Source organism: Mobula hypostoma, chromosome 1 (assembly GCF_963921235.1).
Source record: "Mobula hypostoma chromosome 1, sMobHyp1.1, whole genome shotgun sequence".
NCBI classification, from domain to species: domain Eukaryota; kingdom Metazoa; phylum Chordata; class Chondrichthyes; order Myliobatiformes; family Myliobatidae; genus Mobula; species Mobula hypostoma.
This window is the reverse complement of record NC_086097.1, coordinates 1,724,764-1,744,939: the sequence shown is the minus strand read 5'-3', so window position 1 is coordinate 1,744,939 and position 20,176 is coordinate 1,724,764. Positions and strand designations below refer to the sequence as shown.

The window sequence follows — 20,176 nt, the reverse complement described above, 5'->3', positions numbered from 1 at the left end:
CCAGGTATAAAAGGCAGTGACATCGCTCCCCAACACAGTAGGGGTCACACTCTGTTCCCCTGGTGCTATGTAGGCCAGCCTATCCCGTGGTCTCCTAATTCTCTGAAACCTCTGCACCCCGTCATCTAACTCTTCAGGTTCCGACACTACTGGGGATACTTCTGGTCTACCTGGTGAGGCCTCCCCTGATCTATCCCTCGTGCCCACCTGCAACTCAGAACCCTCTGTTCCACGGTCAAGCCCCACTTCCTCTCCGCAGAGTCCTGCTGCAACCCAGGCTGTTCCCCCCCCCCCCACCCTGCCGAACTCCACCGGACTCAGCGGGAGAAGGGCCAGGAGTCTCTTCCTCAATCACTGGGGAGTGAGCAAAAGGCAGCATATACCACACATCCAGGTGCTCATGCTCCGAATCAGTATCCCTCTCAGGGGTGGGGGCCGGCTTAACCTCTCCTGCTGTTGGCCCTGCAGTTGCCCGGCGTTTCCACTGAGTCCTCTTACTAGGTGTAGGCTCTGGGTCTACCTGCACCTCATGTCCCAGGGGCAGCAAGTGGTTCTGATGGAGGATCTTGACAGGCCCATTCCCATCCTCTGGTTTCACCCAGAAAACTGGTAGGTTTGGCATCTGACTCTCCACCATATCGGGTGTGTGAAACATAGCCGTCAGCTGACTTATGTTTCCCAGGTAGCCCCAATTTCCTTATGAGGATTCTGTCTCCCGGCAGAAGTTGGGAGAACCTCACCTTTTGATCGTACCTCCTCTCACTCCCTTGATTCTGTTTGGCAGCCACGACCCCAGCTAATTCATAAGCCCTTTTCAGCTCTCTTCTCATATAAGACACATACTTCACATAAGTCTTCGGTGGTAAGTCGCCCTCGTCAGTCCCAAAACAAAGGTCAATGGGTAACCTTGCCTAGCGCGCAGACATCAGATAGTACAGTGAGTACCCAGTAGGCTTATTTTGGGTACAGTTGTAACTGTGAACCAGATGTCCAATATGTTGAATTCACCTGCTCTTCCTGCGGATCTCCAGGGTCCTGAGAATGTCTAGCAAGGTCCAGTTAAACCTCTCTGGCTGGGGATCACCCTGTCCTCGACTTCTCCACTCCAAGCATGCCCAGTAACTCATGGATGAGTCTGCTCTCAAAATCCCGTCCCTGATCAATATGTATTCACTGGGAAGGCCATAATAAATGAAATACTTCTCCCATAACACTTCGGCCACCGTGGACGCCCTCTGGTCCTTGGCAGGAAAAGCCTGAGCATATCTGGTGTAGTGGTTCGTGATGACTAAGACATTTGCTGTGTTGCGGGCATAGAGTTCTATGGATAGGAAATCCATACACACCAGGTCCAGGGGCCCTGCACTCTGCAAGTGGGACAAAGGAGCTGCCTGCGTAGGCAGTGTCTTCCACCGTATGCATCGAATGCACGACTTGCAGTCTTCTTTGACCTCCGACTTCATTCAGGGCCAGTAGAACCGGTCTCTGAGCAGTCCATAGGTCTTTTCCACCCCCAAATGTCCAGAATCATCATGAAGTGATGTCAACGCCATCCTCCGATACTTCTCATTTAGATTTACAAGGATGTTGCCTGGATTGGGGAGCATGCCTTGTGAGAATAGGTTGAGTGAACTCGGCCTTTTCTCCTTGGAGTGACGGAGGATGAGAGGTGACCTGATAGAGGCGTATAAGATGATGAGAGGCATTGATCGTGTGGATAGTCAGAGGCTTTTTCCCAGGGCTGAAATGGCTGCCACAAGAGGGCATTGTTTTAAGGTGCTTGGAAGAAGGTACAGAGGAGATATCAGGGGTAAGTTTTTTACGCAGAGAGTGGTGAGTGTGTGGAATGGGCTGCTGGCGATGGTGGTGGAGATGGATACAATAGGGTCTTTTAAGAGACTCCAGGATAGGTACATGGAGCTTAGAAAAATAGAGGGCTATGGGTAAAGCCTAGGTAGTTCTAAGGTAGGGACATGTTCGGCACAGCTTTGTGGGCCGAAGGGCCTGTATTGTGCTGTATGTTTTCTATGTTTCTCTGTTTCTCAGCTAGAACCAGCTGGCAATGCTGGGATCGGTCTGGAGTGACGTGATCCGGTATGAGATCTGGTTCTTCAACTCCAACCGAGGCCATTCTCCTAGTAATGGAGGCACTGACACGTGTTTCGTCCTCTCCACCTGAGCCATGTTGATCCATCACTCAATCCTGCCCCTCCTTTTCCTCTGCCCTTACGGTGATGGCAAACTGACACATGGCCTTCACCCCAGAGGCAGGATCGCTCTCCCACTCCTCGTCTCTGTCCAGTCCCTCATGCACCCGCCAGGACAAAGCATCAGATCAACGTTCCTGCTTCCCAGCCGGTACTTCAGGCTGAAATCATAGGCAGACAACGCCACCAACCACCGATAGCCTGTGGCATCCAGTTTCGCCGAGGTCAGGATATAAGTTAGGAGGCTGATGTCCATCCTCACCTCAAACTTGGCCCCATAGAGGTAGTCACTCAGCTTATCCACCACCGCCCATTTCAATGCCAGAAATTCCAACTTGTACTTGGGATAGTTTTTCTCAGAGGGTGACAGACTCCGGCTGACAAATGAAATGGGCCTCAACCTGCCATCCGAAGGTAGAGTGTTCCTATGAAACGGTCCGTAAGCTGAAATATCATAAAGCGAAGAAGCAATTACCATTTATTTATATGGGAAAATATTGTGAGCCTTCGCAGACCCAAAAATAACCTACCAAATCATGCCAAATAACACATAAAACCTAAAATAACAGTAACATATAGTAAAAACAGAAATGATATAAAGCCTATATAAAGTAGAAATACTTTTCCACAGTCATTACTGAACTGTTCTCCGTAGCGAAAATCTCACGCAAGCGCCGTCGGCAGAAAATCTCACGCAAGCGCTGTTGGCAAAAACATGGCGCAAGCGCTCTCCAGTAACCTTTAAGCTATGAATCTGCCAAATCATACCAAATAACACGTAAAAATACACAGCCTATATAAAGTAGAAATAATGTATGTACAGTGTAGTATCACTTACCAGAATTGGTTCAGCGCCGAGCACACTGATGATGACGTGTTAGACTGAGTCGTCGCAGGTTGGGTGGTGCAGTGGCCCCCACCCTCCAGGCCGCCGACTGGTACATTGTCACGAAGCATGCAGGGGTGCAGCGGTAGCCAGGAGGCACACAGCACATCTTTAAGAAAAAAGCAGAAACAAACATACTAATTAATTAGGTGTCACCTGGCAGGTAATTGTCGGCGCAGATCAGAGGCGATTGCTGATTGCGTCGTCTTTGATCTGGGCCGACAATTACGTGTCGGGCGGCACCTAATTAATTAGCATGTTTATTTTGGATTTTTTCTTAAAGATGTGTTGTGTGCCTCCCGGCTACCGCTGCATTCTCCGCGAATCAGTATCTGTCCGTAGCCTGGGCTTTGGGGTGGTGGGACACTGGGGTGTCATCTCATCATTGTCTGTTTCCGTTAGGGCAGGCAGCTCATCTTCTATCTCTGCCCGCCTCAATGTCAAAGATTGAGGTTCGTCATCTGCTGTGGCTGATGTGGAAGTCTTGCTTGACTGCTGAGCCTCGTGCATTTTTAGATCATACAGTTCTTTGTAAGGACTCAAACCATCTTGTAAATATCCCCTAAACCTACGTACCCTTTCAAAGTTAAAGATGTACTTCATCATTGCAGCGAAAATCTCACGCAGTTGCTTCACGTTCAGTTGGCTACTGCATTCGGTTTCGCTTGTTATCCTTTTTTCTTCCAATTGCATCAGCTCTTTATTTGTCAGATCTTGGTCACGGGATGCCAAAACCTCTTCAACATCATGTTCGTCAGCTTTCACAAGCCAAACTCACTTTGTCCTTATTTCGTTCACCACGATCGAAACGCTTAATTATGTCTAGTTTTACGCTAAGTGTAACACCCTTACGAGCTCTTTTAGGCTTTTCCGATACCATAGAACTCATCTTGCAAATGGCTGCTCACAGGCACGTGTTTAAGCAATGCTGGCGAGAATGCCGCTCCGAATCCGGGGGAGAGTGGCTGCTCAGGGCATGCACTGCCTTTTATCCTGCACTGATTTTTTTCGCGCGCTGATTTTTTTCGTAACAGTGAAAACATCTTCTGAAAGCGAAAACAGGGAACTAATGTAGGTCTTTCGTAACAGTGAAGTTTCGTAAAGCAAGGGACACCTGTACATGATGCCCCCTAAACTCTCTCGGCTGGCATCCGTGTGCAGTACATACGGCAACCGGGGGTCCGCAAAAGCCAGCACCGGTGCCTGGGTCAGCAGCTCCTTCAGCGACTGAAAAGCCTCCTAGCATTTTGCATCCCACCTCAGTCCAAAGGGCTCTGATGGGCTAAGATACTCTCCACCTTCCTGTCCTTTTTTTCCCCTCCCTTTCTTCCCCAAGGGAGGGTAACCGCACAGAAGCTGATTCAACAGGTGACTCACTTTCGTGTAGCCTTTTACAAACCTCCAATAGTAACCACAGAACCTGAGGAACAAGCGCAGAGTGCTCACTGTCTGGGGTCTTGGCCCAGTGGTAACCACCTTGATCTTAGCTGAGTCTGTAGCTACCCCAATGATGAGACTATGTGCCCAATGTAGCTAACAGATGTTTGGCAGAACTGGCACTTGTCCACCTTTCAGGTGGCCCAGCACTTTCAGCAGCCTCGCTTCATGTTCTTCTAAGGTAGATCCAAATACTATGAGATCATCCATATATATGAACACCTCAAGCAAGTTCATATCCCCCACCATCTTCTCCATGACCTGCTGGAAGGCGGCAGGAGCTCCCGAGATGCCCTGGGCATCCTTTTGAACTGGAAAAATCCCAGTGGACATATAACTGCCATTTTCTCTTTGTCAACCTCACTCATGGGGATCTGATAATATCCACTCCTCAAGTCCAGCACACTGAACCACTTTGCACCACTCAGGCAGGCCAGCGCATCTTCAATCCTCGGGACAGTATACTGGTCAGGGATGGTGCGCCTGTTCAGAGTCTTATAGACCACACACATCCGTACCTTCCCATTCTTCTTTCGCGCCACTACTATTGGGGACGCATAGGGGCTTCGGGACTCAGCGATGATCCCAGCTTCCTTCAACTTACACAAATGCTGCCAAACGTCCTTCACTTCTCCAGGGGCCATTCGCCACAACCTTTCTCTGAACAGGCTATCCTCGGTCACCAGATAGTGTGACGCGTGCTCTTGGAACAACCCACATCAAACTTGTCAGTGGAAAAGACACCTTCCAGCTTCAACATCTTCTCTACATTTCTTAGCTCAACCCACAGAGACCCTACACCTTCCGATCCTATGTCATTTCTTTCTAATGATTTAATATTGTTTCTTATACACAGAGCCACACCACTCCCTTTGCCTACTAACCTATCTTTCTGATACACCGTATATCCTTGGACGTTCAGCTCCCAATGGCAGCCATCCTTTAGCCAAGTCTCAGAGATGGACACAACATCATATTTGCCAAACTGTAGCTGAATTTCAAGATCATCCATTTTATTCCTTAAGTAGTCTGCGAGAGATCTGTGACTCAGGAGAAGATTTGTCTTCCCAAAGAATAAAGCTAAAGCTGCACTGGAGTTGCTTAAAAACAACAAAGTTAATATCTTGAGTGGCCAAGTCAGAGTCCAGACCTCGATCCAATTGAAAATTTGTGGCTGTAATTGCTGCCAAAGGTGCATCTACTGAACACTGACTTGAAAGGGGTAAATACTTACGCAATCAATTACTTTGTGGTTTATACTTGTAATTAATTTAGATCTCTTTGCAGAGATCTGTTTTCACTTTGACACAAAAGAGTCTTTTTCCATTGATCTGTGTCAAATTAAATCCACTGTGATTCAATGTTGTAAAAGAGTAAAACATGAAAACTTCCAAGGGGGGAGGGTGAATACTTTTTATAGGCACTGTATTTATGGCCTTGAAGCGCATTAAGGTTGGCAAATCCCCTGGGCCTGATCAAGTGCACCCCTGCTCCTGGACCTTATGGGAGGCCACAGAGGCCCCTGCAGAGATACTTGTTTCAATATTAGCGAAGATTCAGAAGACTGGAGAGTGGCTAATGTTGTTCCGTTGCTCAAGAAAGGTAGCATGGACAGGGCAAGTGAGCTGAATTCTGTTGCAGGGACATTACTGGAGGGAATTCTGAGGGACGAGATCTACCATCACCTGATTAGGAATAGTCAGCATGGTTTTGTGTGTAGGAAGTTATGTTTGACAAATCTTTTGGAGTTTTTTGAAGAGGTAAGTAGGGGGATAGATGAGTGGGTGTAATTTATTGGGACTTTGGAAGGGTGTTTCACAAGGTCCAACATGGCAGGATGGCCTGCTGATCCAGAAGATTAGACTGATGGGATTTAGGAGAAGCTAACAAGGTGATGATTGAAGGTTGATTCTCCAACTGGAGGTTCGTGACTGGTGAGGTACATTGGAACCTCTGTCATGTAAGTGATTTGGATGCGAAAGCACAAGGCATAATGGGTAAGTTTGCTGATGATACTAAAGTAAATGCTCTTGTTGATTGTGACAACACACACATCCAGCATCTGCAGATTTTCTCATGTTTGTGATTTGCTGTTGATTGTGAAACAGGTTACAATGAAAAGTAATTGGTTTATTATCACTAAGGAGTGAAAAGCTTACACAGTGCATTGAGATAGAGCAAGGTCAAACAATGACAATGAGTAGCAGTTGCAGAGAAAGTGCTGTGTGGGTAGTCAATAAGGTGTGAAATTACATGAAATAGATTATGAGTCCAAGAGTCAATCATATAGTGCTATGGATCTATTTAATAGTCTTATAACAGCAGGGTAGAAACTGTCCTTGACCTTGGTGGAAGATGAAATGGCAGAGCAGACTCGATGGGCCAAATGGCCTAATTCTGTTCATATATCTGATAGTCATTGTGACCATAATCGTGCACAGTGCTACAGGTGCAGTTCTACCAATATCTTGTCCAACTGTAATAGGACTCTCCACCTCTTGTAGTCAGTGCTTGTAGGAAGTAAATGAATAGGCAAGTTTTGTTGTAGAAGTGCATTTCTGGCCCTAACCAGACTGCTTTATATTTATTGCTAGAAAAGGTGCTAATTAGTAAAAGCTTTCGACTATTTCAAAACCTTTTCCTTTGTATATTCATTGTGACCAATGCTTTGGCAGAGGTAGGTAACATATTTTATGTATTTTTGTATGAATACTTCAAATAACTAAAATTTGACTCTTGTTGGAAATTGCAATTGTGGAATTGTAGTGGAGTGGAGCTGATGCATCTCTGCGTGGTCGTGTAGGTTTGGAATACATCTCAAAGAAGCCTCTGGTAGGGAGGATAGGAGATTTTCTACAAGTATGTGAAGAGCAAGAGGATAAGACGTGAGAGAATAGGACCTATCAAGTGTGACAGTGGGAAAGTGTGTATGGAACCGGAGGAGATAGCAGAGGTACTTAATGAATACTTTGCTTCAGTATTCACTACAGAAAAGGATCTTGGCGATTGTAGGGATGACTTACAGTGGATTGAAAAGATTGAGCATATAGACATTAAGAAAGAGGATGTGCTGGAACTTTTGGAAAGCATCAAGTTGGATTAGTCTCCGGGACCGTATGAGATAAGAACTTAAGAACATAAGAAATAGGAGCGGGAGTAGGCCATCCGGCCCTTCGAGCCTGCCCCGCCATTCAATAAAATCATGGCTGATCTGTCTGTAAACTCAGCTCCACCTAACTGCCTTTTCCCCATAACCCTTAATTCCCTTACTATGTAAAAATCTATCCAACTGTATCTTAAATATATTTAGTGAAGAAGCCTCAGCTGCTTCCCTGGGCAGAGAATTCCACAGATTCACCATTCCCTGAGAAAAACAATTTCTCCTCATCTCCGTCCTAAATCTTCTCCCCTGAATCTTGAGGCAATGTCCCCTAGTTCTAGTCTCACCGAACAATGGAAACAATTTTTCGACTTCTATCTTATTGAAGGAGGAAGAGCAGTAGATGTACTGTATATGGATTTTAGCAAGGCATTTGATAAGGTACCCAATGCAAGGCTTATTGAGAAAGTAAGGAGGCGTGGGATCCAAGGGGACATTGCTTTGTGGATCCAGAACTGGCTTGCTCACATTAGGCAAAGAATGGTTGTAGACGGGTCATATTCTGCATGGAGGTCGGTGACCAGTGGTGTGCCTCAGAGATCTGTTCTGGGACCCTTACTCTTTGTGATTTTTATAAATGGCCTGGATGAAGAAGTGGAGGGATGGGTTAGTAAATTTGCTGATGACACAAAGGTTGGAGGTGTTGTGGATAGTGTGGAGGGCTGTCAGAGATTACAGCGGGACATTGATAGGATGCAAAACTGGGCTGAGAAGTGGCAGATGGAGTTCAACCCAGATAAGTGTGAAGTGGTTCATTTTGGTAGGTCAAATATGATGACAGAATATAGTATTAATGGTAAGACTCTTGGCAGTGTGGAGGATCAGAGGGATCTTGGGGTCCGAGTCCATACACTCAAAGCAGCTGCGCAGGTTGACTCTGTGGTTAAGAAGGCATATGGTGCATTGGCCTTCATCAATCGTGGAATTGAATTTAGGAGCCGAGAGGTAATGTTGCAGCTATATAGGACCCTGGTCAGACCCCAGTTGGAGTACTGTGCTCAGTTCTGGTCACCTCACTACAGGAAGGATGTGGAAACCATAGAAAGGATGCAGAGGAGATTTACAAGGATGTTGCCCGGATTGGGGAGTATGCCTTTTGAGAATAGGTTGAGTGAATTCAGTCTTTTCTCCTTGGAGTGACGGAGGATGAGAGGTGACCTGATAGAGGTGTATAAGATGATGAGAGGCATTGATTGTGTGGATAGGTAGAGGCTTTTCCCAGGGCTGAAATGGCTAACATGAGAGGACACAGGTTTAAGGTGCTTGGAAGCAGATACAGAGGGAATGTCAGGGGTAAGTTTTTTTACGCAGAGAGTGGTGAGTGTGTGGAATGGGCTGCCGGCAACGGTGGTGGAGGTGGATATGACAGGGTCTTTTAAGACTCCTGGATAGGTACATGAACCTACTCTAAATTTAATCTAGCCCTTTGTTCCTACATTGCCCTCCATTTTGCTTTCATCCATGTGCCAATCTGAAAGTCTCTGAAATATCCCGAATGTATCTGCCTCCAGCACCACCCCTGGGAGGATGTTCCATGCATCTACCTTACTCTGTGTAAAAAAACTACCTCTGACATCCACCCCTGTCCTTTCCTCACAACACCTTAAAGATACATACCCTCCTATTAGCCATTTCTGCCCTGGGGAAAAAAGTGTCCTCTGATCTACTCAATCTATGGCTCTTATCTCGTGGCCAAGTGGTTAAGGTGTTCGTCTACTGATCAGAAGGTCGTTAGTTCGAGCCTTCGCCTAGGCAGCGTGTTGTGTCCTTGAGCAAGGCACTTAACCACACATTGCTCTGCGACGACACCAGTGCCAAGCTGTATGGGTCCTAATGCCCTTCCCTTGGACAACATCGCTGGCGTGGAGAGGGGAGACTTGCAGCATGGGCAACTGCCGGTCTTCATACAACCTTGCCCAGGCCTGTGCCCTGGAAACCTTCCAAGGCGCAAATCCATGGTCTCACAAGACTAATGGATGCCTGTAATAATCATCTTGTACACCTCTATCAATTCAGTTCTTCTGCTTTCCAGAGGGCAATGATAAAAGTCAGTAAAGGTCAACAGGGACTTGAAAAAATAAAGGCACAGGTGGGCATTCCTGGTCATCGCCATTCTGTACCCTAATTCAGTAATATACTGTGTATGTATAGTTTAATGAAACATTCATGTTTATTTAAATAATTAATGACAGGTTATACGTAAAAATACATGAATTACATGTTATAACACTACCACGATATATACATTATTATGATTATTATTAGATTATGAGGACACACAGACCTCTTTTATTGTCATTTAATAATGCATGCATTAAGAAATGATACAATGTTTTCCCAGAATGATATCACGAAAGCACATGACAACCCGACTTAAAAAGTGACAAAAACCACATAATTATAACACATAGTTACAACAGTGCAAAGCAGTACCGTAATTTGATAAGAACAGACCATGGCACAGTAAAAGTCTCAAAGTCTCTCAAAAGTCCCATCATCTCACACAGACGGTGAACCTCCAGCGCTGCCAACTTGCTGATGCAGCATCCCGGAAGCATCCGACCACAGTCCGACTCAGAGTCCGTCCGAAAACTCCAAGCCTCCGACCAGCTCTCCGACACCGAGCACCGAGCACCATCTCTGCCGAGCGTTTCGACCCCGGCCCCGGCAACAGGCGATAGGCAAAGCCGAGGATTTGGGGCCTTCGTCTCCAGACAGTCTCGATCGCACAGTAGCAGCGGCAGTGAAACGGGCATTTCAGAAGTTTCTCCAGGTGTTTTCCTCTGCGCTTCTCATGGCTGTCTCCATCAAATCCGGATTGTGTACAACCCCCTAGTTACACATAATCGATATTCATTCAGAACAGCCGCGCGCTCTGTGTCGCGCCGCCATCTTCTCCTCCCTCCCAAAAACTGATACATGTATCAATTAAAGTAAACTTGAAGTTAGATCCACAATCCTGGCCTCCCATATTGTCCTTTGAATTAGCTTAATGCTTTGAAGTTACAAAACATATCACTGGCTATGAAATAGTTTTAAAAATGTACCCGAGTTGGAGACTGACCCACTAGAGCACAGCAAGATGAGAGTCCTGGCCCTGTGCGTCACCGACCGCCATCCTGGCCCTGTCCGTCACTGACCGCCGTCCTGGCCCTGCCCGTCACCGACCACCATCCTGGCCCTGTCTGTCACCGATCAATGACCTGCCCCTGTCCGTCACCGACCACCGTCCTGGCCCTGTCTGTCACCGACCAATGACCTGGCCCTGTCCGTCACCGACCAATGACCTGGCCCTGTCCGTCACTGACTGCCGTCCTGGCCCTGTCCGTCACCGACCACCTTCCTGGCCCTGTCTGTCACCGACCGCCGTCCTGGCCCTGTCCGTCACCGACCAATGACCTGGCCCTGTCCGTCACTGACCGCCGTCCTGGCCCTGTCCATCACCGACCACCGTCCTGGCCCTGTCCGTCACCGACCAATGACCTGGCCCTGTCCGTCACCGACCACCGTCCTGGCCCTGTCCATCACCGACCAATGACCTGACCCTGTCCATCACCGACCACCGTCCTGGCCCTGTCCGTCACCGACCACCGTCCTGGCCCTGTCTGTCACCGACCAATGACCTGGCCCTGTCCGTCACCGACCAATGACCTGGCCCTGTCCGTCACTGACTGCCGTCCTGGCCCTGTCCGTCACCGACCACCTTCCTGGCCCTGTCTGTCACCGACCGCCGTCCTGGCCCTGTCCGTCACCGACCAATGACCTGGCCCTGTCCGTCACTGACCGCCGTCCTGGCCCTGTCCATCACCGACCACCGTCCTGGCCCTGTCCGTCACCGACCAATGACCTGGCCCTGTCCGTCACCGACCACCGTCCTGGCCCTGTCCATCACCGACCAATGACCTGACCCTGTCCATCACCGACCACCGTCCTGGCCCTGTCCGTCACCGACCACCGTCCTGGCCCTGTCCGTCACCGACCGCCGTCCTGGCCCTGTCCGTCACCGACCAATGACCTGGCCCTGTCCGTCTCTGACCGCCGTCCTGGCCCTGTCCGTCACTGACCAATGACCTGGCCCTGTCTGTCACCGACCGCCATCCTGGCCCTGTCCATCACCGACCGCCATCCTGATTCTGTCTGTCACTGACCAACCACAATCTATTCCAGATACTACCATCCGGGAAGTGGTACTGCAGCATAAAATCCTGGACCAAAAGGCTCCAGGACAGCTTCTGTCATCTTCCCTCTGCCCCCCTCTCCCTCTCTTTCCCCTCCCTTTCACCATTCTCTTTCTGTACCCTTCCTACCATCCCCTCCATCACTCTCCCCTCCCTCTCACCCCTCTCGTTACCCTTCCCTCTCACCTCTCTGCCCCCTCACTTTCCCCTTCCCCTCACCCCTTTTTACCCCACCCCTTTTCCCCCTCTCTCTCACCCCTCTATTCCCTCCCTTATCCTCTCTCTCTCCTCCCCTATCCCTCCTTCCTCTCCCCTCTATACCCCCCTCACCTCCCTTCCCCCTCACTTTCCCCTTCCCCTCACCCCTCTTTACCCCACCCCTTCCCTCCTCGCTCTCACCCCTCTATTCCCCTCCCCTATCCTCTCTCCTCCCCTATCCCTCCTTCCTCTCCCCTCTGTACCCTCTCATCTCCTTCCCTCCCTCCCCCACCTCCCTATTCCCCTCCCTCTCATGCCCCCTCCTCTCCACCTCTTCCCCCTCCCCTTCCCCTCAACCCCTCCTCCCCTTCCACCACCCCTCAACCCCTCCCCCTCCTTCACCCTGACCCCTCAACCCCTCCCCTCCTTCACCCCTGACCCCTTAATCCCTTCTTCACCCCACTCCTCAACCCCTCCCTCTCCTTCACCCCCACCCCTCAACCCCTCCCCTCCTTCACCCCACCCCTCAACCTCTCTCCTCCTTCACCCCCACCCTCAACCCCTCCCCCTCCCTCACCCCCACCCCCAACCCCTCCCCCTCCCTCACCCCCACCCCCAACCCCTCCCCCTCCCTCACCCCCACCCCCAACCCCTCCCCCTCCCTCACCCCCACCCCCTCCCTCACCCCCACCCCCACCCCCACCCCCTCCCTCACCCCCACCCCCACCCCCACCCCAACCCCTCGCTCTCCTTCACCCCTCCCCTCTCTCTATTCCCTCACCTCATTTTTCCTTCCCTCCTCTCTCTATTCCCTCACCTCATTTTTCCTCCTCTCCCCCTAACCCGCTCCCTCCCCTCCCCCTCCCTTTCCCCTCATGCCTCTCCCCTCCCCTCTCTCTAACCTCATTTTTCCTCCCCTTACCCCTCTCGCTTCGCTCCCCTCCCCTCCCCTCCCCTCCCCTCCCTCTCTGTCCCCGCTGCCCGGACGTGCGGTTTCCTCTCGGGCCGAGTTCTGGAGACGGAGTGACGTGTTTGGGGGAGGACGGGTTCCGCATTCCCCCCGCTGTCGGCCCAGGCCGGACGATGGAGGGAGCGGGTCCGCGGGAGCGGCGGCCAAGCGGGAGCCGGGAGCGGGAGCGGGAGCGGCCGGGAGTCCGTGGGCGGCGGACGGTGGTGGGGAGCGGTCTGGCAGGTATGGAACAAACTTGATCCAAACTTTTCCGCTGCACAAGCTTGAGCCGCAGATCAAGGTGTCCGGGCCCCGAGCCGGAGCGGGGTGGGCCGGGGAGCCAGGTTTCGGTCCCGACCCAGACCCTGCGCCCCCACCCCATTTCCCCCATCCCCTCCCTGCAGGGAATTGGGGAACAGGGGATCTCTGCCCCATCTCGGTGCTGGTTGGTGACCCTCGTTCTGTTACAGGACCCAGTGGTGGTCGCGAAACTGTCCCAACCGGTGATGGGGGGGGGGCAGGTAGCTAGATCCCTTAGACCCTGGTGAACCGTTGCCCTGACCATTTCCATCTCTCCTGAGACCCACCGTCTGCAGAACCTACTGGAGAAATCTTGCTGGGCGAGAACAAGCCTGTGCTGAGACCAGGACATATAAAATCGACCCCTAATGCCCAGTGTTAGGTCTCGCCTGCAACCGGAGTGTGTTTCTCCGAAAAGGGGCCGTGTCTACCGGCGTTCAGGGCTTGGTGCTGGGACCCTTGTGGTTTGTCATCCATATAAACGATTCTGAAGGGTACCTAAGTGACATCTGTCCTGTTGCAAAGAGACCAAAATGAATTCAATATTCCAAATGCATTTCTATATTTCCCTCTAAATGGCTACAAGAAAGTGAATCTGAAATTCGTATATGGTACTATGTAGGTGCTTGATAAAAGTTCCAAATAAATTTATTATCAAAGTGCTTATGTGTCACCATATACACCCTGAGATAGTTGTTCTGTAGGACGACAGAGACAATGAAAAACTACATACAGAGACTGACAAATAACCATTGTGCAAAATAAGACAAAGTGTAAAAACAGAAAAATTAAAAATAGTGAAGAAATAACACAGGGAACATAAGTTATAGAGTCCTTGAAAGTGAGTCGATTGATCATAGGTTCACAGGTGAGGTGAGGTTCAGGAGCCTGGTGTCTTTAGGGTAATGACTATTCCTTCACCTGGTGGTGTAGGACCCGAGGCTCCTGTGCCTCCTTCCCAATTACATCAGTGAGAAGAAAGCATGAAGTACGTGGTGGGGGTCGGTGATGATGGGTGCTGCTTTCCTGTGGCATCACTCCTTGCGAATGCGCCCAGTGGCGGGAAGGGCTTTTCTTGTGATAGACTGAGGTGGCTCAGGTTGGTGCTGGATTCCAGGAGGGAGAATTTCTAGAATCCCTACTAGATGGTTTTAGAGCAGCTCGTGGTTGAACCCACTAGGGGAATCAGCTATTCTGGAATGGGCGTTGTGCAATGAACCACAATTGATTAGAGAACTTAAAGGGTAAGTGATCATAATATGATCGAATTCACCCTGAAATTTGAGGAGAAGCTAAAGTCAGACGTATCAGTATTACAGTGGAGTAAAGGGAATTACAGAGGCTTGAGAGAGGAGTTGGCCAGAATTGATTGGAAAAGAACACTGGCAGGGATGATGGCAGAGCAGCAGTGGCTGGGATTTCTGGAAGCAATTCAGAAAGCACAGGATATATACATCCCAAAGAGGAAGAAGTATTCTAAAGGCAAGATGACACAACCGTGGCTAACAAGAGATACCAAAGTGAACATTAAAGCCAAAGAAAAGGCATATAATAGAGCAAAAATTAGTGAGAAGTTAGAGGATTGGGAAGCTTTTAAAAACCAATAGAAGGCAGCTGAAATAAGTCATTAAAAAGGTAAAGATGGAAACGAAAGTAAGCTGGCCAATAATATTAAAGAGGATACCAAAAGTTTCTTCCGATACATAAAGTGTACAAAAGAGGCAAGAGTGGATATCGGACCGCCTGAAAACGATGATGGAGAGGTAGTAATGGGGGACAAAGAAATAACGGGTGAACGAAATAAGTATTTTGCATCATCTTCACGGTGGAAGACACTTGCAGTATGGTGAAGGTTTCAGATGCCAAGGGTGATGAAGTATGTGGTTACTATTACTAGAGAGAAGGTTCTTGGGGAAACTGAAAGGTCTGAAGGACGATAAGTCACCTGAACCAGATGTTGATGTTGTGTACTTGGATGCTCAGAAGGCTTTTGACAAGGTGCTGCACATGAGGCTACTTAACAAGCTATGAGCCCATGGTATTACAGGAGCGATTCTAGCATGGATAAAGCATTGGTTGATTAACAAGAGACAAAGAATGGGAATAAAGGGAGCCTTTTAGAAACAGAGAAACTTAGAAAACCTACAGCACAATACAGGCCCTTTGGCCCACAATGCTGTGCCGAACATGTACTTACTTTAGAAATTACTAGGGTTACCCATAGCCCTCTATTTTTCTAAGCTCCATGTACTATCCAGGAGTCTCTTAAAAGACCCTATCATATTCGCCTCCACCACTGTCACCGGCAGCCCATTCCACGCACTCACCACTCTCTGTGTAAAAAACTTACCCCTGACATCCCCTCTGTACCTACTTCCAAGCACCTTAAAACTGTGCCCTCTCGTGCTGGCCATTTCAGTCCTGGGAAAAAGCTTCTGACTATCCACATGATCAATGCCTCTCATCATCTTATACACCTCTATCAAGTCACCTCTCATTCTCTGTAACTCCAAGGAGAAAAGGTCGTTCACTCAACCTACTCTCATAAGGCATGCTCCCCAATCCAGGCAACATCCTTCTAAATCTCTTCTGCACCCTTTCTATGGTTTCCACGTCCTTCCTGTAGTGAGGCGACCAGAACTGAGCACAGTACTCCAAGTGGGGTCTGACCAGGGTCCTTTCCACCTGTAATAGTACCTCTCGGCTCTTAAACTCAATCCCACGATTGATGAAGGCTAATGCACCATATGCCTTCTTATCCACAGTCAACTTGTGCTTTGAGCGCCCTATGGACTCAGACCCTAAGATCCCTTTGATCGTCCACACTGTCAAGAGTCTTACCATTAATACTATATTCTATCATCATGTTTGACCTACCAAAATGAACTATCTCACACTTATTTGGGTTGAATTCCATCTGCCACTTTTTAGCCCAGTTTTGCATCCTATCAGTGTCCCGCTGTAACCTCTGACAGCCCTCCACACTATCCACAACACAACCAACCTTTGTGTCATCAGCAGATTTACTAACCCATCCCTCCACTTCCTCATCCAGGTCATTTATAAAAAGCACGAAGAGAAGGGGTCCCAGAACAGATCCCTGAGGCACACCACTGGTGACCAACCTCCATGCAGAATATGACCCATCTACAACCACTCTTTGCCTTCTGTGGGCAAGCCAATTCTGGATCCACAAAGCAATGTCACCTTGGATCCCATGCCTCCTAACTTTCTCAATCAGCCTTGCATGGGGTTCCTTATTAAATGCCTTGCTGAAATCCATATACACTACATCTACTGCTTTACCTTCATCAATGTGTTTAGTCACATCCTTAGAAAATTCAATCAGGCTCATAAGGCACGACCTGCCCTTGACAAAGCCATGGTGACTATTCCTAATCATATTATGCCTCTCCAAATGTTCATAAATCCTGCCTCTCAGGATCTTCTCCATCAACTTACCAACCACTGAAGTAAGACTCACTGGTCTATAATTTCCTGGACTATCTCTACTCCCTTTCTTGAATAAGGGTATAAAAACCACAACCCTCCAATCATCGGGAACCTCTCCCGACCCCATTGATGATGCAAAGATCATTGGCAGAGGCTCAGCAATCTCCTCCCTCACTTCCCACAGTAGCCTGGGGTACATCCCGTCCGGTCCCGGTGACTTATCCAACTTGATGCTTTCCAAAAGCTCCAGCACATTCTCTTCTTTAATATCTATATTCTCAAGCTTTTCAGTCCACTGCAAGTCATCACTGCAATCACCAAGATCCTTTTCCATAGTGAATACTGAAGCAAAGTATTTATTAAGTACCTCCTCTATCTCCTCCGGTTCCATACACACTTTTCCACTGTCACACTTGATTGGTCCTATTCTCTCATGTCTTGCCCTCTTGCTCTTCACGTAGTTGTAGGCTTTTCCTTAATCCTGCTCACCAGGGCCTTCTCATGGCCCCTTCTGGCTCTCTGAATTTCATTCTTATACTCCTTCCTGCTAGCCTTATAATTTTCTAGATCTCTATCATTACCTAGTTTTTTTGAACCTTTCATTTTTAAAAAATTTTATTTTAAAATAAAAAATAATTTCTTTGGGGGAGGGGCGGAAGGTTGAGTAAGGGGTTTATTGGTGGGTGGGTGATGTCGGGCGTGTCGCCTTTTTGAACCTTTCACAAGCTTTTCTTTTCTTCTTGACCAGATTTTCAACAGCCTTTGTACACCATGGTTCCTGTACCCTACCATCTTTTCCCTGTCTCATTGGAACGTACCTATGCAGAACACCACACAAATATCCTCTGATCATTTGCCATGTTTCTGCTGTATTCCCAATATATGTTTCCAAGTTCCTGCCTGATTAACTTCATAGTTCCCCTTACTCCAATTAAATGCTTTCCTAACTTGTCTGTTCCTATCTCTCTCCAATGCTATGGTAAAGGAGATAGAATTGTGATCACTATCTCGAAAATTCTCTCCCACTGAGAGATCTGACACCTGACCAGGTTCATTTCCCAATACCGGATCAAGTACAGGCTCTCTTCTAGTTGGCTTATCTACATATTGTGTCAGAAAACCTTCCTGAACACACCGAACAAACTCCACCCCATCTAAACCCCTTGCTCTAAGGAGATGCCAATCATATTGGGGAAATTAAAATCTTCCATCACAACAACCCTGTTATTATTGCATCTTTCCAGAATCTTTCTCCCTATCTGCTCCTCGATGTCCCTTTACTATTGGGTGGTCTATAAAAGACACCCAGTAGAGTTATTGACCCCTTCCTCTTTCTAACTTCCACCCACAGAGACTCCGTAGACAATCCCTCCATGTCTTCCTCCTTTTCTGGAGCTGTGACACTATCTCTGATCAGCAGTGTCACGTCCCCATCTCTTCTGCCTCCCTCCCTGTCCTGGCACTGTTAAGTAGCCATTCCTGCCCCTGAGTCATCCAGTCTCTGTAATGGCCAAAACGTCATAGCTCCAAGTACTCATCCATGCTCTATTAAGCTCATCTGCTTTGTTCATGATACTTCTTGCATTAAAATAGACACATCTCAAACTATCAGTTTGAATGTGTCCCTTCTCTATCACCTGCCTATCCTCCCTCTCTCACTGTCTCTAAACTTTCTCGATTTGTGAACCGACCGCCTCTTCCCCAGTCTCTTCAGTTTGGTTCCCATCCCCCAACAATTCTAGTTTAAACTCTCCCCAGTAGCTTTAAACCTCCCCGCCAGGATATTGGTCCCCCTTAGGATTTAAGTGCAACCCGTCCTTTTTGTACAGGTCACTCCTGCCCCAAAAGAGGTCCCAATGATCCAGAAATCTGAATCCCTGCCCCCTGCTCCAATCCCTCAGCCACACGTTTGTCATCCACCTCATTCTATTCCTATACAGTTGTACAAGGCCTTGGTGAGACCACTCCTGGAGTATTGTGTGCAATTTTGATCCCCTAATCTGAGGAAAGTCATCCTTGTCATAGAGGGAGTACAAAGAAGGTTCACCAGATTGATTCCTAGGATGGCAGGACTTTCATATGAAGAAAGACTGGATGAACTGGGCTTGTACTCGTTGGAATTTAGAAGATTGAGGGGGGATCTGATTGAAACGTATAAAATCCTAAAAGGATTGGACAGGCTAGATGCAGGAAGATTGTTCCCGATCTTGGGGAAGTCCAGAACGAGGGGTCACAGTTCGAGGATAAAGGGGAAGCCTTTTAGGACCGAGATGAGGAAAAACTTCTTCACACTGAGAGTGGTGAATCTGTGGAATTCTCTGCCACAGGAAACAGTTGAGGCCAGTTCATTGGCTATATTTAAGAGGATCAGGGGCTATGGAGGGAAGGCTGGTACAGGGTTCTGAGTTGGATGATCAGCCATGATCATACTGAATGGCAGTGCAGGCTCGAAGGGCTGAATGGCCTACTCCTGCACCTATTTTCTATGTTTCTATGTTTTCTGGCTGGTTGCCTGGCGACTAGCGGTGTTCCACGGGGTCTGTGTTGAGATCGCTTTTTTTTACGTTATAGGTCAGTGATTTGAATGATGAAATCGATGGCTTTGTTGCAAAGTTTGCAGACAAGATAAAGATTTGTGCAGAGGCAGGTTGTTTTGAGGAAGTAAAGAGGCTGCAGAAGGACTTAGATAGAACAGGAGAATGGGCAAAGACATGGCAGATGGAATGTCGTGTTGGGAAGTGTATGGTCGTGCACTTTGGTTGAAGAAATGAAAGGGCTGACAGTTTTCTAAGTGGAGAGGAAATACAAAAAACCTGAAATGCAAAGGGACTTGGAGCCTTTGTGCAGGATTCTGTAAAGGTTAATTTGCAGGTTGAGTCTGTGGTGAGGAAGGCAAATGCAATGTTAGCATTCATTTCAAGAGAGCTAGAATACAAAAGCACGAGGGTAATGTTGAAACTTTATGAAGCACTGGTGAGGCCTCGTTGAAGTATTGTGAGCAGGTTTGGGCCCCTTATAGAATAGAATAGTACAGCACAGTACAGGCCCTTCGGCCCACATTGTCGTACCGACCCTCAAAACCTGCCTCCCATATAACCCCCCACCTTAAATTCCTCCACATACCTGTCTAGTAGTCTCTTAAATTTCACTAGTGTATCTGCCTCCACCACTGACTCAGGCAGGGTATTCCATGCACCAGCGACTCTCTGAGTAAAAAACCTTCCTCTAATATCCCCCTTGAGCTTCCCACCCCTTACTTTAAAGCCATATCCCCCTGTATTGAGCAGTGGTGCCCTGGGGAAGAGGTGCTGGCTATCCACTCTATCTATTCCTCTTATTATCTTGTACACCTCTATCATCTCTCCTCTCATCCTCCTTCTTTCCAAAGAGTAAAGCCCTAGCTCCCTT

General features: G+C 48.3%; 1 protein-coding gene across 1 annotated transcript in view; it reads left to right on the top strand.

Moving 5' to 3' along the window:
- The first annotated feature begins 12,985 nt into the window (after positions 1-12,985).
- The window catches only part of jdp2b (Jun dimerization protein 2b), a 56,003-nt gene continuing 48,812 nt past the window's right edge, over positions 12,986-20,176 (top strand). The window contains exon 1 of the mRNA XM_063043047.1: positions 12,986-13,258. Within this exon, the coding sequence (XP_062899117.1) occupies positions 13,150-13,258 (109 nt within the window). The 5' untranslated portion in view covers positions 12,986-13,149. The remainder of the gene's footprint in view (positions 13,259-20,176) is intronic.